The sequence below is a fragment of the Panthera onca genome, chromosome C1 (assembly GCF_046562875.1).
Source record: "Panthera onca isolate mPanOnc1 chromosome C1, mPanOnc1 haplotype 2, whole genome shotgun sequence".
Classification (NCBI taxonomy): Eukaryota; Metazoa; Chordata; class Mammalia; order Carnivora; family Felidae; genus Panthera; species Panthera onca.
The window spans coordinates 217393294-217409363 of record NC_138346.1 but is presented as its reverse complement, the minus strand read 5'-3'; the positions used below and the strand labels follow the sequence as shown (position 1 = coordinate 217409363).

General features: G+C 64.9%; 2 protein-coding genes across 5 annotated transcripts; one reads left to right on the top strand and one right to left on the bottom strand.

Moving 5' to 3' along the window:
- Positions 1-2065: 2065 nt before the first annotated feature.
- Positions 2066-4711, top strand: HES3 (hes family bHLH transcription factor 3). Its single transcript, XM_060625944.3, has 3 exons — positions 2066-2161; positions 2263-2344; positions 2735-4711. The coding sequence occupies exons 1-3, from the start codon at positions 2081-2083 to the stop codon at positions 3106-3108; spliced, it is 537 nt and encodes a 178-aa protein (XP_060481927.2). The 5' UTR covers positions 2066-2080; the 3' UTR covers positions 3109-4711.
- Positions 4712-4831: 120 nt separating this feature from the next.
- On the bottom strand, positions 4832-15435 carry GPR153 (G protein-coupled receptor 153). 4 transcript variants are annotated; one of them, XM_078452509.2, is made up of 8 exons: positions 13472-13725; positions 12964-13130; positions 11260-11477; positions 10701-11168; positions 9812-10241; positions 8146-8338; positions 7631-7815; positions 4832-7466 (listed from the first exon to the last, which is right to left on the bottom strand). In XM_078452509.2, exons 4-8 carry the CDS (start codon positions 11054-11056, stop codon positions 6798-6800), a joined length of 1833 nt encoding a protein of 610 aa, XP_078308635.1. In that variant the 5' UTR covers positions 11057-11168; positions 11260-11477; positions 12964-13130; positions 13472-13725; the 3' UTR covers positions 4832-6797. The 4 variants fall into 4 exon arrangements, with proteins under 4 accessions (XP_078308635.1, XP_060481924.1, XP_060481926.1 ...); XM_060625941.3 differs by lacking the exons at positions 11260-11477; positions 12964-13130; positions 13472-13725 and adding an exon at positions 15159-15435; XM_060625943.3 differs by lacking the exon at positions 11260-11477 and having other exon boundaries at positions 12964-13725.
- Positions 15436-16070: the final 635 nt, after the last annotated feature.

Genomic DNA, 16070 nt, shown 5'->3' with positions numbered 1-16070 from the left:
TCCGTGCAGATGTGCGGCCGCTGGAAGCCCGCGCGCAGCGGGGCGCCCGGAGTTTGGCCCCGAGGGGGCGGGCGCGGGCGGGCTTTGTGGGGCCGGCACAATGCCCTTAACACTCGGCTGCCCCCTTTGTGCCCGGCCCCGCCGCCCGCCTGCCCCGCGGCGCCTTTGTACCGAGCCGCCACCGCCCCAAGCCGGGGGAGCGCACGGAGGCCAGTGGGGCCCGCTCAGCCCCCGGTGTTTCAAAGCTGCCCGGCGCGTGCCAACGCCGGCCGGCCGGCCTCGGCCCCGCCGCCTGGCCCGGCCCGATCTGGCCCGGGGTCCTGCGGCCGGGGCGGAAGAGCACCTCGGAACCCCGGCCGACGCAGTCTGAGCCTTGAAAGGAGGGCGGAGCGCGATTCTCCACGCTGCTAGGCGCCTGAGAAGTCTCTGCCCCAGGCAGGGCCCATCAATACTCCGGGCAGGGGCGGGTGTGGGGGAAGAAGATAGCCCCTTTCCAGGGAGCCAGGGGGCCCATCCGGGACCCAACAATCTCCCCTCCGCCTCGCGCTGGGTCCCTCGCAAAGGCCGATTTGTTTATTCCTCTGCCGCAGGGCTCAACTGCAGAACTTTTGCGTCGAAGCTACTTCCTTGCCCTCACGAGTAGCCGTGGGAGCCAGCATTGTTCGGAGCCCCATTTTATAAACCTTGAACCTGCGACCCTGCGAACCCAGGACAGGGAGATAACTGGAGATGAATCCAGGGACGTCATCCTGTCAGCCACAGCTACGGGAGTCCTGCTCCTGGGGCCCGCCCCGGGACTGCAGCAGTCCTGCTGTAGGGCCTAACAGGTCCTGGGGTGGGTGTCTCTTCCACTGAGCTCCCTGGGTCTCCAACCACAGCCAGAATAATGAACAGTGTTTGGGGGGTCCCAGACCTCCAAGAGCACAGAACGATGCTCTCGCCATATGACCAGTGATCTTTCTCACCCTCACCTTTCATTTGTTGGGAGCAAGAGAAGGCCGGTGGGAATAAACTCCCCGGCTGTGAGGGCAAGTGGCAGAGCCTGAGTTGTCCAGCCTGGAAAGTCAGGACTGAAACTAGCCCAGCTGGAAGAGTGTGGGTTGGGGCCTAACAGGGCCAGAGGGCACTTGGGGTCAGGACACACACCTCGGCACAGGAACGCTCCCAGTCCAAGACCCCAGCTAGGAGGAGACTGGCTGTGGCCCCGAGGGCGGGCTGCACGCTTTAATGGGACACATGTCGCTGTGTGGCCCCCTCAAGCCCAGCCTGTGCCCGGCTTTGAGCAGACACAGGCAGAAAATCGCTGCATTGTCCCAACATTAGAACAACTAATGTGGCGTTGCCAGCGTGGCCAGAGCGTGAAACCCGCAGAAAGGCCTTGCTGGCGGGTCCTCCCTGCCTCCGCATCTTCATCAGACACACGGAGGCCTGGTGTGTTGTCATAGTCGTTAGTGGGGCTCAGAACCAGCTGGACCCATGGACCTTCCTCAGTGGGTGCCCCCCAGAATGCTTGGAGGCAAGGGACGGCAAGCACTAGGTAAGTGGGACTAGTGAGGCTCGGTCCCTAGGGACACTAAACACTGGGACAGAACAGGGCACGGAGGGATGTGCATGGGAGGGGACCCCAGACTCGGGAAGTAGTGGGGGCGAAAGGGATATGGGAAAGACTGAGAAAGGGGAAGAGGAGGGCCCCTTGGAAGAAAGGAGGGTTCCCGGAGGTAAGGCTGAAGCCTGGGCTTTGAGAGGGGGTCGCACAGAGAGGTGGGGAATTTCCCAGTGCATCCCCCTCTCATCTCCTCCCCCTCGGGGTTCCTCGAGTCCAGGAGTGCCTCATTGACATGTAAACGAGGAGCCCCTATAAAGGCGGCACTGCCTCCCACAGGAGCAGATACGACAACATGGGCACTAAGCCTGGGACCCAAGGCAGCTCCGGTGGCCAAGCCGGCGGCTTCCGCAAGGTCTGGGGTCCTGAAGGGCGCAGGGCGTGGGCCTGCCAAGCCGGGGGTGGGGTGGGGCAAAGGGCAAGAGGACCCTGGCCCTGTCCTATAATGCCACCCCTCTACAGATCTCCAAGCCACTGATGGAGAAGAAGCGACGGGCACGCATCAATGTATCGCTAGAGCAGCTGAAGTCGTTGCTGGAAAAACACTACTCCCACCAGGTGAGACGTGGGGATGTGGTGAGGTGGGGGTGATACGATCCCCCACCTCATCCCTTCCAAGTCGGACTGTGCAGCTAAGAGCCCTTTCCACGGATCTGCAGATCCGGAAACGCAAGTTGGAGAAGGCGGATATACTGGAGCTGAGCGTCAAGTACATGAAAAGCCTTCAGAACTCGGCTCAAGGTGGGAGGGAGTCTGGAGGGGATAGGGCAAGGATCTGGGGGGGGGGGGGGGGGGAGGGGCACTTGTGGCGTCAGACCCGTGGATATCACAAGGCCAGATAAAGGAGGGATGGATGAGAAGAGAGCTCGGGGCAGTGGGCAGCTGGGTGAGGAGAGGGCCCCAGATTGCTGGAGGCAGGAGGCTGCGAAGACCCTGCAGGCTAGTGCAGTCGCAATCCGGGTGAGCGAGGGTCTGGACCCTGGGAAAGAAATTCAGGTTGCCTAGCCCCTCCCCTCCCTTCCCCGCCACATTTCTCCCCTCCTTTTCTCTCTCTACACCTCTCCTTTCCTCCTCCCCTCTCCTATTCTTCCCTCCCCTTCACATTTCTCCTGTCCGCTCCCCTCCCCCCAGGGCTCTGGCGGGTCCCCAGCGGAGCCGAGTTCCCGTCTGGCTTCCGCAGCTGTCTGCCGGGAGTTAGCCAGCTTCTGGGGCGCGGAGAGGACGGCGGCGGCGGCCTGCGCTGCCCCCTGGCGCTTGAGCGCGCAGGTGGCAGCACCATGGACAGCGCCAGCCCGAGCCCGGAGGCGCCCGCGCCGCTTGGCCCCTGCGTCCCCGCCATTTGGGCCCCTGCTCCAGCCATCGGCGGCTCGAGGTCCCAGCCACCCCGGCTCCTCTTCCCTGGAGGTCTCCCCGGCCCGTCCTCCAGCGTCCCGGGGCCGCAGCCGGCCCCTCGCCGCTGCGCCGAGAGCCCGGGGCCGGGTCTGGGGGTTTGGCGGCCCTGGTGAGTCCCGGCGCCGCCTCAGACTCAAGGGGGCCCCCTTCTGGCCCCGGGACGCAGAGACTGTTTAGAGCGCGCCTGCGGTGATGGCCGGGACCCCAGGCTTCCGTCTTGGTCCCGTGGCAGGGGTGGCTGGGAGGGTGTCGCGTGCCCGCGAACGCGAGGAAATACACGGAGCCTCGAGGGGGACCTGTGCCCCCCCCCCCCCAGCCCCACCTACTCAAGCTGGACCCGCTCTCTCCTCGTCCCACCTTCTCGCGGGGCTGGGAGGGGATGTCCCAGGCTGCTCCTCTTTCCCAGGGCCCCCGGGGGGCAGCCCTCCCCCGCCCCCGCCCCTGCCCCCGCCCCGCAGCCTCGCCGCTGTGGGAAGGTCGCCGTCGGCAGCGGCGCAGAGCGGACCCCTCGCAGCGAGGAGAATCGCTGCCCCGCCCCGGCCCATTCAGCCAGCCGAGGACGCCCGGTTCCCACCGGCACAAAGCTCGCCGGGTCCCGCCCCGCCGGCGAGGGGCCCCCTGCCCACCCCCACCTTGGAGCTTCTCGGCTTCCACGGGTCCCCACCCCCTCCGCACGCAGCACAGCCCACCCGGCCGGCGCGCTCTCTGAGGCCCGCCCATCTCAGAAGACCTGCCCCGAGCTGCCCCAGCTCAGCAGCCCGCCCTGCCGCCAGATGCTCCGCCCACCGCTCGGGTCACCCCACACCCCGCAGCGCGCGGCTCCTGAGGGTTCCGGCCGCCGGACCTCTGTTGCCGCGACAGAACCCGCGACCCTCGACAGCCCTCCGAGCGCTCTGCGCCTGTTTATTCTTCCGGAAACGAGGTTATTGCTGTGCTCCGACCCTAGCCCGGGGTCCCGGTGTTCGAGGCGCAGCCTGGGGCTGGGGGATGAGAATCCTGCGCCAAGCCCTGGGAGGGATCCTGGCATTTCCAGCTTGAAATTCAGAATACAGACAGTGGCGAACCTGTGAGATGGGTACAAAGAGACCACGGAAGTCCAAATTTCTCCCACGATGCCTACTGGGGTGCATCTTTTGAACTACAAATACTGACTTTCTATAAAACATTTCCCATTTAGGGATACCCCTGCTTTGCTTATGTGTGCTAAGCCCGTTCTGGTTAGAGTACGGGGAGAGATTGGCCCGGCTCCCCTACTCCGCCCATCAGTCTCTCTGGAGCGCAGACGGGGAGGGGGTCTCGGCTGTGGTGGTGGTGGGGGGGCGGCCCCTAGGGTCTCGGTCTCCTGCTGCGTTGGGGGCGAGTGGGGGACAGGAGCAGCCGCACTAATCCCTCTGCCAGCCACTAGGTGGCGACCTTATACCGCGGACCCAGGGAGCGGCCTCCAAACTCGTACCCGGGCTGGAGTGGGTCACCACCAGGCACGATAGGTCTGGCGCCCCCAGGCCCTGCCCTTCTTGCTCTCCCGAACAGACCTCACAGAGGCTAAACGTCCCTGAAGCCACTCCTGGTGCGGAGGCTGCCAACTGCGATTATAGTGCTTCTCCTGCTATTAGCGCTGTGGTGCCCACCCCACTGCTCTGTCCTGCCGCTGGTCCAGGCCATCCTGGCTCCCTGGGTGGGGCTGCAACGCTGGCATAGAAAAGGGGCACTGGCCCAAAGGATGGCGCCCTAGGAGGACTTCTGGACCCAGAGGGAGAGACACTTGGGGACAGCTGGCTAGCAGTGCTGCTCTATTCTGGAAAGGTGTTTCCATGAAACCACCCTAGGAATGCCAGGTGCAAATCATAGGAAGTTTTTATTGTATTCTGTACAGAAGAGAAATGCTCAGTCGTCAAAAAACTACAAACAGATTCCTGGCTCTGGGTGGGTGGTGGTATAAGGACAGAGCTCCCTCCCCTGTGAGCCTGGGGCCAAGCTGCTTCTCAATGCAGCAAATAGGCCTGGCGGCTGCACAAAGTGTGAGGGGGAGACCCAGGCCCCAGGGTCCTCCGTCTGGGGTCCTCCCTCCTTTTTATTTTTGTAAAAACCATAACTGGAGGGATTTGGGGGTATCATGTCTCCCTGCAAGTATTGCCATTGGATATGAAATACAGAGTAAAAACCCAATGTGACAAGTGGGCCGGCCTGAGCAAGGGGTGGGGTGGGGAGATGACACAGTGGCTAGCTGATGATCTCTGCCCCCACTGGACATGTGGGTCCTTGAAGGCACAGCAGCATTGGCCAGAGGTGGCCCCTCCCGTGGCTGGGGCTCTACTGTGGTTTTCTGTCCTGCTCACCTGTGGCTGGCTCCTCCCTGCCCAGTTACCCCACAGCCTAGGACCAGTGGCCTCCAAACCATAGATGGAGCCAGGTAATCCCCTATCCTCACCCCCCCCCCCTCCCCGCCAGGGCCTCCTTTGGGGCCAAGACCTTGTCAGGGGGGTGAGGAAATGGGCGTGACCACGAGGGGCCGGGGCAGTGTTGCAATCCTAGGTGACAGAGCAGGAGGGAACATAGGGCCGGCAGGCTCGGTGCTGGCCCTGGAATCTGCTAGGGGAGGGGCTCAGGTGTACGGGCCATTGTGTGGAGGCAGGGGCCAGGATGACGCAGCCTCTGCATTTGCCCTTGTCCTTTCAGCTCAAGGTCACAGCTGTTCCTGGGCTTCTCCTTAGCCTGAGCCTAGGGTCTTTCTCCAAAGAATACCCAGCAGGCCCTTCCCCAAGACCCATGGCAAAGCCAGGAGCCCTGTCCACGGGTGAGGGAGGACCCTCACCAGGGACCCGGCCCACAACCTGGGAGGACTCTAAGCCAGGATTCCTTCCCTGGGGCATCAGGATAAGGAAGCCCGTTTTCCCTTTCTTCAGTTCTTTCCCATCACGGACCCATGACTTTCGTGACGGGAGTCACAGGCTGACTTGGTGGGGACACAGGGATGGCAGAGTGATGAGGGTGGGGGGACACTAACAGTGGTCAAGGTGGGCGGTGGAGGAAAAGTGCTGTGCTTTAGCTGGGGTGTGTCCCTGGGGGGCCAGGGGCACTGAGAGTGGGAGGCCTCAGGTGCAGAGGCCACACCGGGCCACACACTGAAGACTGATGCCCCGCAAAGGGCCCACAGAGGGCCCCAGATGCTCTCACACCCTGTCCATTGAGGAGCCAGTGCACAGGGACCAGGAGACTTCTCCCAACAGTCCTGAGAGTTAACATGGTCACCTGCTCAAAACAGATGGGGAAACCGAGGCAGAACTGGTCAGCAGGAACACCTGCTCAGAGAGCTTGTTTGGGCTTTGAAGACCCCTGTGCTTAGAGACCCTCTGTACCCTGCCCCCCACGGGGGTGAGACAGTTACAGTGCAAAGTGGAAAGTTAGGGTGTAGCCCGGTGGCTCCCGCAGGGCTGGGCTTTGCTCCGTCTTGTGGTGGCCCTGTCCTTGGGCTCCCGGCCGCCACCCCCATCCCCCCAACGCAGCTGCCCCGGGGCTGCGCGAGGTGCATCAGGGCCTTTACCCAAGCCAGGCTCGCTCTGCCCCGAGATGCGGTACCCAGCAGCTGGTCCGTGCCCGGCGGTCGTCCAGGGCAGCCGCCGTCACTCCAGGAAATGCCCGCGGCTCAGTCACGCAGGGAGAGCTGGCCCACGGCCAGGCGCCGTCGGCGGGCCCCGCGTGGCGCTGCCCGGGGCCCGGCCTGGGTCAGCGCGGCATCTTTGGTGCTTTGGTCCCTGCGGGCGGCCCGGCCCGCCGGGCGCGCGTGGGGAGGCGCCGGTAGGTCCTAGGACGCGGAGCCCAGCGAGTCCGAGTGCAGCGTGACGTAGCCCGAGGACTCGGAGGGCGAGCTCAGGAAGCTGCTGGTGCTGCCGCCGCCGCCGCCGCCGCCGCCCCCCGCCGCGCGCAGGCCCCCGGGCTCGCCCCACGACGCGCTCAGGCCGGTCCGCAGGGGCCCCGCGCGCGCGTGCACGGCCGGGCGCGGCCCGGGGCTCCGCTGCGCGCCGCCGCCGCCAGGGGGCGCCGCGTCTTCGCCGGGCTGGGCGCCGTCGAGGAGGGGCCCCTGCGGGGCGGGCGGGCGGCGCAGGGCCTGCGGCTCGCTCTCGAAGGCGGTCAGCGCGAAGGCGTCGGGCAGCAGCGAGGCCGAGGCGGAGCGGGCGCCGGGCCCGGGGCGGAGGCGCGGGCTGCCGGGGGGCGAGTCGCGGGCGCGGCGCGGGCCGCCGTCGGGGGCGGGGGGGCGCAGCGACAGCAGGCTCTCGGCCGAGCGGCGGCGCGGGCGGAACGGGGGCGCGTCCTCCGCGAAGGCCAGCAGGCTGCCGCGGCGCCGGTCAGACCCAGAGGGCAGCACCAGGGCGGCCAGGTCCTCGCCCGAGCCCCAGCGCGGCAGGAAGGCGGGCAGCGGGACGGCGGCCCACACTTCCGCGTCGTCGTGGGAGAAGCGTCGCGTGGGCGGGACCTGTCAGGACGGGCGGGGTTAACCCGGGCTGCCCTCCTGGAAAACGGGGACCGACGCGCGGCTCAGAGAGGAAAGGCCTTGGGGAGATCACGATACTTCCCGCCCCCCCCCCCCCACACACACACCCGCATTTTGGGGGTCTCGGGCCCTGCCCGGTGCCCTACCTGCAGGTACTGTGTCTTGTCCTCCTGCAAGGGCCGCAGCGGGTAGAACTGGGGCAGGCCCCCCTCCAGGGCAGAGAGCTCATACTTAGCCATCCTGTCCAGGGCCACAAAGTCACCTCCATAGCTGTAGTCGAGAGAGTGCTCCAGCACCAGGTCCGGGGGGATGCCACCCTCCAGGCTGGTATCTGCAGGGTGGGGCAAAAGCTTAGGGGCCACAGAAACCTGGGGGCATCGGAGAGTGAGTTCCAGGGACCCTCAGACACACTCAGACACACACACACGCACACAGGGCAGAGTCCTGAGTTCAAATCCTGGCTCTGCCACCTTTTGGCTGTGGGGCTGGGGGACTCACCTGAGAGGAGAACACCCCAGGAGACACTTAGGTCCCTTAGGGGTTCAAGGCCATTTGAGCAAGGGGTCCCCTCAGTGCCATGGGGTGGTCACCTGACAGCTGTCACCCTGCTGACCTCGCCCAGGCCCCCTTCTCCCTGGGGCCTCTCCCAGGTCATCCTCACCATTGTCTGAGTCCTCGTCGTTAGCCATGAGGGCCACGCACTTCTCCCAGACGGCCTTGAGGTCGGCGCGGTAACGGTCGCAGGCCCAGAGGAACGCGGGCAGCAGGAGCGCCTGGGCCACGGAGCACCACAGCACACACAGTGCCATCCAGGGCGCCGAGGCGTCCGCCCGAAGGCTGCTGAAGCTCACCACCTGTGGGCACAGGGCTCGGCCTGGCACCTGGCAGGACCCCCTTCCCCCTCGCCCCTCACTTCTCCCGCGTGTGGGAGGAGGAGGCAGCAGACGCAGCTACGGGCTCTTGGGCCGGAAGGAGCCAGAGTGTGAGGGTAGAAGTCCGTGTCCGGCAAGAGCCGCCGGCTGCCCAGATGCACGGCCAGAACCCACCGAGTGCACAGATGGTCCTTCACATGACGCCGGGCAGCACGGGGCGGGCCTTCCCTCACGTCGGCCTCATGACTGCCCAAGGAGAGAGGTGGGGGTGTGCTTTACCAATCCCTTTTTGGGAAGAGGAAACTGAGGTTTGGAGAACCAGGTCCCAAGCTTCCCAGTTCAGGGACTTTTTTTGCCATCCTCACTCCTCCGCGGCCAGTGGCCTCCTCGCTCTTCCCCTGCATGGTGGTGGATGCAGGGAACTCTCCCCCAGGAGAGTTCCTTCCCCCACCCAGAGTGATATTTAATTATTCCCCCATCAGAGCAGAGTGGGTATGATACACTCATCACACTGGTTCCACTATGTGAGCTGTGTGACCCTCGGAAGGGTGCTGAACCTCTCTGGGGCTCAGTTTCTTCATCTATGAAATGGGCCAAGAACACCCCACAGTGTGAAGTGAAGATCTCAGACACCATACCAGGCCTGCAGCGTGGAGTGAGCTCCATAAACAGCACCCCTTTCCATGCCCTGAAGGGAAGGTGGGGGGACGCTCTTCCTCCACTGCTGTCCCCTTGTGGCTCTGCAATTCTACACACGCCCCTTCTCTCCATCAGCACAGACTGGAGACGTAGGGCCCCACTGCACACAGGAGAACCCAGCCCCTGGGGGAGGGGGTAGCGGGCCCACAGGTTACCTGGGACTGCATCCTGAGTTTGTCCCCTATGAGGCTGCCACCCCACTTGTCACCTTCTGGAGCTAGTGTCCTGCCATGACTCCAGGGACACAGCCCTGCCTAGCTGCTTGGACAAAGTCTCGGGCTGGTCCTTGCCCCTAGACCCCTTCCTGTCCCACTCCAGACCCTTCAGGGGGCTGGGCTGGAGCCCTGTGGGTGCGAGGCCATGGCTGTTGAATCCAGACTTTATTCTTGGGGTCAGGTGGTCATGTCACTCCACGTCCTACATCCTCTGCTTGAATGGGCCTCACTCTGGTAAGAAATGTCCCTACAGTGTGCCAGAAAGATCCTGGGGTCTGCAGTCATCTGACTTGGGCTCAAGTCCTAACACAGCTGCCTTAACTTTAGGTGGGTCATTTTACCTCTCTGAACCTCAGTTTCCAAATCTGCAAAATGGGATGATGATGATGATGATAATGCCTCCCACCCCACCCCCGCCCCCGCCCCCACGGATTGGGTGGGAGGATTCAACCACCTGACGCCTGGAGCGTGCCTAACCCCAGGGCTGTCCCGGAGCCCAAGTCCCCCTGACAGGCTCCCGCCGGCTGACAGTCTCACCCACCAGCACGGGGAAGCCCATGAGGCAGTCGTAGATGATGACGATGGTGGCCACCAGGCCCGTGATCTGCAGCGAGGTTTTGGCGGGTTCAGAGCCGTCGATGGAGGAGCGGCGCTTGCCCTGGGCGTCCTCCACCACGATGGTGGGCACGGTGAAGGCGCGGCGGCCGGCCCGCGGCCCCACCTGCACAGCCAGTGTCTGGAAGAGGGCGATGGCTGTGCAGACCACACCCATGGCCACACTGCCGCCCACCAACAGCAGGAAACAGACGCCGAAGCCCAGGCCGATCTCTGCCACGATGAAGCGGCAGCCGTGGGTATAGAAGCGCTCAGTCGTGTCGTGCCAGCCGACGGCAGGCAGGGCTGACAGGATGAAGGACACCATCCAGATGCCCATGACCGTATGCACTGCCTGTTTCTTGGCGTTGCTCAGCCTGACACAGAGTAGGGACAGGAGCGAGGTGTCACTCACCGGGTCTTCCCGGAGCCCCGGGGGGCCTGCAGAGGATCCCCGACCACCCCGGCCCCCCCCCGTACATCACAGTCGTGACAGTCGGCAAAGTGGGGCCTTGTCCCTTGCACGGGGGATCCTGATGTGTGTTGTCACACATCCCCCCACCAAGCATTTCTGTACTGGATACCGTGGACCCCCAGGCACAGCTACACGTGCATGCCAGCCGGGGCCCAGAACAGCCCCTCCGGAGCCTCCTTGTCTGCCCCCAGCGCGACACAGGTGTGGCACCACAGCTGGTGGCGGGGGGGGGGGGGTCGTCAGCACCCTGGAGCCGTTTGTGGGTATAGACGCCCCTCAGGCCTCTATGCACTGCCCACAAGCCCCCCCTCTATCAACGCCAGGTCCGGAAGTGCACACGCGCACACGCCCGAGAGCTCACCGGTAGTTGACCGGCCAGCGGACCATCCACATGCGGTGGTAGGAGAGGGAGGTGACAGAGAAGCAGGTGGCCAGGGTGAGGGTGTAGAAGGTGGAGACAAAGACCTTGCAGAGGCCCTCGTTCCACTCGTAGTCGGGGCGCTGCCGCCGCAGCTGCACCACGGCGTACGTGGTGATGGGCACCGCGACGTTGAGCATGTGGGTGGCCGCGAGCGTGCACAGCAGAAACTCCAGCGGCTTCCACTTCTTCTGCTTGGCACCCACACTCAGGATGCCCCAGGCATTGGCCAGCAGGGAGAGGCCTCCGCATGCCAGCCAGCCCACCGCACTGCCAGGCAGCCGCCGCTCATCACTCATGGTGCAGACGGGCGCCGGCCGGCAGCTGAGACATCCTCCTCGGGGCCAGGCCTCAGCTGGGAGCAGCGGCCCTCACACGTGGTGGCTCGGAGACACCAGGGACCGCGAGCATCTGCAGTGGGGGAGAAGCCGATGAGTGCGTGGGGACTGTCCCTCTGGCTCCTTAGAGTGGGGGATGGAGGGGTCTCCTGATGCACCATTACCTGTACGGTCCTGGCTTGAGCTGGGCTGCTTTGCCTCTTCTCTACTCCGAGGCCTCCAGCCCATGTCCCTGGCACCCAGGGGACACGGCCAGGGGTGCCCAATAAAGTGCAAACACCCTCCCTTCCGCCTGCTACTGGCCAAGGTCTGGGTCTGGGTTTGCTTCCAGGACATCTGTGTTCATCCCAGCTGGGCGCTCTTGTCCCCTGGTGCCCTGGCCCTGCCCAGGAACCAGCACTCACCATAAATGTCCCCAACCCTCACACAGCCCGCATGATGCCTCCCCGGCGCACATCAGGGGCCCTTATCTTAATCAGTCCCGCTTCATTTGGCCAAATGAGGGCATGCCTTAGAGGGTGAGCCCCCTGAAGCTCCCTGTGCAGCAGGGGTGATCTGGCGACCACTTCCATGGCCAGCTTGGGAACGGGCAGCCTGCTTTGCCTGGGTCAGCCCCCCGCACTACTGCAGGCCAGGGGTGCAAACTAAGCTCCAGCCTACCAGCTGTGTGGCTTGAGCAAGGCTCCTGCCCCCATGTCCTCTGGAACGGGGCGATGATGATTCCTCCAGGGTGAGGCTGGGGCGGACAGCCGCCGCATCTCTAAAGCCCTGGGCCGGGTCTCACACCCAGTGGGCGATCTGGGTGGTGGTCACATTCATGCTCTGGGACCAGGTCTTGCACACGGTGGTGCTCTGGGGAGCTGATCAGTATTATGCTATGGATGCCTCGGACAGCATGGGTCTGTAGACAGCCCAGGGACCAGACCTTGACCCCAACGAGGAACGGCTGACAGCTGACAGCCACGAGCCAGGGACACAGGAAGTTGGGCAGAACGCGCATGTTGGAGAGGCGCTCCATCCTGCCAGGCGGCCAGGCAGAGTCTCTCCCTCCTCCTTCCGAGCCTGGCAGCCCTAAGCTACTTCCTCGAGTGGAGCACTGGCTGGTCCTTCTGATATGAGGCCGGGACAACAGGACAATGTGGCCATAGCCTGGAGCAGGCAGCATGAGGAGAAGTACAATGCTAGGTGAAAGCCTACTGCGTCCTCTGCCTATACTTGGCCCTTCTTACTCAAGCGCCTGTTTAATCTCACCGGTTGCAATTCTCTTGCCCCCAGCACTTTCGAGCAGCTGCTGTACCAGACACAGCCATGCCATCCCCCGGGGACTGTTTCCAGCTTGGGATGGGCAGGACACTGCAGGCCCCTGGCCGTCAGGGCAGGGTAGGAAATACCACTCGGCCCTTTCCTGTCTTGTCCGGGGGTTCTTTTGGTCTATCTGTGGCCTGAGCCCCCTGGACGCTGAGGGACCTCTGAGGGATGCATCTTATCCGCCCCTGCTGGGGGCCTGCCCAGACCCGTGACCCAGGGGAGGAGACTGTCCTCGACCATACCAGCGCTCCTGAAGGCCTCCTACGGGGTTGGGGAAGTTCTGGGGCCAGGGAAATTCCCTCCCAAACAGCAGGCTTCTGCGTACAGAGCTTCCTCCTCTTCCCCACCCCAGACCCAGTGTGGGAGATGGGGTGGCCCCGTCGGACCCCCCACCAGCCAGCCATTCCAGTGTCCAGCAAAGCTCTTTGATATCAGCATGCATGAGGCCACGTGGGGTGGGGTAAAGAGCTGCTAGACTCTGCCTCTAGCTCTCCAGCCAATTACTTGACTCAGTTGGGCCTCATTTTTCTCATCTGTAAGCTGGACACGATAGTACCTACCTTGGACAGTAGATACACTATGCCAAGGAATGCAGCCAAGCACACAGTAAGCATTCGATAAATGCTTGCCAGGTAGAAGTCCGTACCACAGCCCTCTTGGCTCACTGAGCTCGGCTGTCCCTTAAGGGCCAAGACCCTGAGCTTGGAGGTGTGGGTAAGCCTCAGACCTGTGTGGGTAGACACAGTCACCCCAACCGGAACCTGGGACAGCCCGGCTTTGGGGTGAGGAGGGCACAGGGTGTACCGAGGGGTCTAGAGCAGGCAGGGTGTGGGCGCCGCTGGGGGGCCAGAGACCACAGACAACCAGTGGTCTTTACATTGTCAAGTAGGAAGCTGGATTCAGCACGCACCTGGTGGGCCAGCATCTATTTCCACCCACGTCGGGTCTCCCTGGCTGTCATATTGGGAGGCCTTCCCTCAGATGCCCCACAGGCTCTGTCCGACCCCTGTAACCCTGGGCCCTGTGGATCACTGGGGCAGGGGGGTGGGGAAGGTGCCAACGCACAACCTTTCACGGTGCCGGGACTTCCCCTTGTCCGGCCTAACCGTCTCTCACTGCAGGGAAAGGCTCTAGTTCCGTGGGCAGAACGTGCCTTGCCTGGAGAGGGAGGAAGCGTCTTCCCGCGAACAGGCGCACTCCTGGTTAGCACCCCCAGAGATTTTGCGTAATAAATACCAACAGCATCCCCATTTTAAAGGTAGTCAAACAAAGACAGGGGTTAAAACATTAGCCCCAAGCTATCATGTGCGTGAATCAGGACCCAACCTCCCCCCCTCCCCGCCCTTGGCTGGCAGCTAAATCCTGGCCTCTTAAACCCAAGCCCAAACCCAAACCTGAACCCTAGCAGAAACAGGCATTTTTGGTCCTTGAAAAGAGGCTGCCTTTCAACCCTCTGTCCCTGCAGGATGGGTCCTACTCTTCCCACACTGCAGATGGGAACACTGAGGCTCAGAAGCCAGAGCAACACAGGGAGGAAGTATGAGGGCTGGGTTTGCAGCCCAGGATTCCTGAGAGTGGTGGTCCTGGGGACAGGGGAGAAACGTCACTGGGGTGGAGGTGGGGAGTGCATTTCCAAGGTCTCCAAATTCACAGTGAGAGGGGGCTTAACAGTGTAGGAACTGGGAGACCCCTTCCTCCAGGCTGATGACCAGAGACCCACTGATCACATGCCTGCTGTTCATTCTTCACAGGGAGCAGCGGACACTGAGGGCCAGACCCCAGGCTGGGCTCCAGCTAGTGCGGTCCGCACCCAGGTGTCGCCGCCCCCTGCTGGGAAGTTTCTTTCGCGACACACTCAGAGCGTCCCCCCCCCCCCCCCCAGCATTTCAGGTTGGGGCTTCCTGCCTCCCTCAGATCCTGGAACCCCTCTTTCCTCCCCTCCCCCCCACAGCACGTCGCAGGTGTGACCCGCCGGGGACCCCGCCGGCCCAGAAGACTCCCTCCGCAGGGTCCGCGGGCGGGGCCCCGGCGTGACGTCACGGTCCCGGGCCAATGAAGCCTCGTGGCCCCAGGGCTCTATTGCGCAACAAAGAGAACCCAGAACTTGAAAGGATTCCCCGGGCTCCCGCTGCACCCGCCCGGCTCGCGCGGGCCTCAGCCCCGCCCGCGCTGCCGCCCAACTGCCCGCGACACCCGGCCCCGCTGCCGCCCAGGGCGGGGCTCGCAGCGCGGAGCCTCCGCATCTCCGGCACGCCCCCCCCCCCCGCCCGCCCGCCCCCCAACCCAGAGAGCGGTTCCTGCCTCTCGGCGCTTCGATACTCCCGCCCCGCCCGGCGCGCCCCAGCCTGCCGGTCCCAAGCGGAACCCCCGGCCCTCCCCAAGCCCGAGGGCGCGTCCGAGCTACGGCCCGGGAACCAGCCGTCCCCACGGATTACGCTGGGCAGGGGTGGGCCCAGTACCCCTAGACTGGCCATCACCGCTCCCAGCAAGCGGCTGCCGCCGGGAGGCGGGGGGGGAGGGGCGGGGAGGCGGGACGAAGGAAGAAGCGGCCCCTGGGAAGTTACCCCGAAGGTCCCCAAGTTGGGGGGGCGGTGCATGGCCCTCAGCGATGCCCGCCGCCCCGCGGACAGACCGTGAGACCAACGGACATCAGGCAGACCCTCCCCGCCCAGAGCTCTCCCGCCGGGGGGCGGGGGGGGCTCATGCCCAGGATCCTCCCACCCGGCCGTCCCCGGGCCCGGGCGGCGGCGCTCACCCTGCATTCGGGCGCCCGGGGCTCCTGCTCGCTGCTCCCGCCTCCGGCTCTGGCTGAGGCTCACGCGCTCCCGGGCCGAGCGCGGGCCGCCGGGGGCCGCGGGGGTGGCTGGCGGCGGAGCGGCCCGCGGGCCGGGGCATCCTGGCGGCGCCGCCCGGGGCCCGCGCGTTCCGCTCGGCCCGCCGCCCCTCCCTCCCTCGCGCCGCCGCCGCCGCCGCCGCCGCCGCCGCCGCCGCCGCCGCCGCCGCCGCGCTCGGCTCCCGCCGCTCGGCTGGCAGAGCTCGGGCGGCCGGGGGCGGGGGGCGGAGCAGGGCGCATGCCTCCGCACCGCCCCTCGGACCGCCCCGCCCCCGGAGGCGCGGCCCACCGCCGCGTCCGTCTGTCTGCGCATCTGTGGGTCCTTGGTTTCCCTCCAGCCCTGCACCCCGCCTCTGCCGCGGCGGGCGCCAAAGCCCCTCGGGAGGGAGGCGCCTCTTGGGACGTCTGCGCTACGCAGCGGCTTCTCGCTGCCGTCTCGGGTCGGTCCACTGGCCCGATTCGGCCTCCGAGCCTCCGGGGAGAGGAAAGGCCTGGAGCTCTGGGGGGTGGCGGGCCCAGGGGGCCTAGGACTGGAACGGACAGTGAGAACCTACGGCCGGGCGTGGGGCCCAGGGAGGCCTTCCCGGAGGAAGCCACATCTATGGTCAACAATAAGGGTGGGGCTGGAGGGGACCTGGGGCGCCTGAGGACTAGCGACTTCCAGGAACTGGGGAGTCGGTCAGGATCAGGGGCTGGGGTAGGGAGAGGCGAGGTCGGGCCAACTAAGGATTCAAGCTTCTGCTGGGTTCTGGGGAGGTCCACCGTGGGATGGTGAATGGACCACGGGTCTGCCTGGTTGTTGCCCTTCACCCCATGGGCTCAGGAATGTTCTCT

Excerpts from the sequence above, each read along its gene's own strand:
- HES3 (XM_060625944.3), top strand. The coding sequence starts at position 2,081 with ATGGAGAAGAAGCGACGGGCACGCATCAATGTATCGCTAGAGCAGCTG. Across the intron at positions 2,162-2,262 it reads AAAAACACTACTCCCACCAG|ATCCGGAAACGCAAGTTGGA; the intron begins GTGAGACGTGGG and ends ACGGATCTGCAG. Across the intron at positions 2,345-2,734 it reads CCTTCAGAACTCGGCTCAAG|GGCTCTGGCGGGTCCCCAGC; the intron begins GTGGGAGGGAGT and ends CCCTCCCCCCAG.
- GPR153 (XM_060625941.3), bottom strand. The coding sequence starts at position 11,056 with ATGAGTGATGAGCGGCGGCTGCCTGGCAGTGCGGTGGGCTGGCTGGCA. Across the intron at positions 8,339-9,811 it reads TCATGGGCTTCCCCGTGCTG|GTGGTGAGCTTCAGCAGCCT; the intron begins GTGGGTGAGACT and ends CTGTGCCCACAG. Across the intron at positions 7,816-8,145 it reads CGACGAGGACTCAGACAATG|ATACCAGCCTGGAGGGTGGC; the intron begins GTGAGGATGACC and ends CCCACCCTGCAG.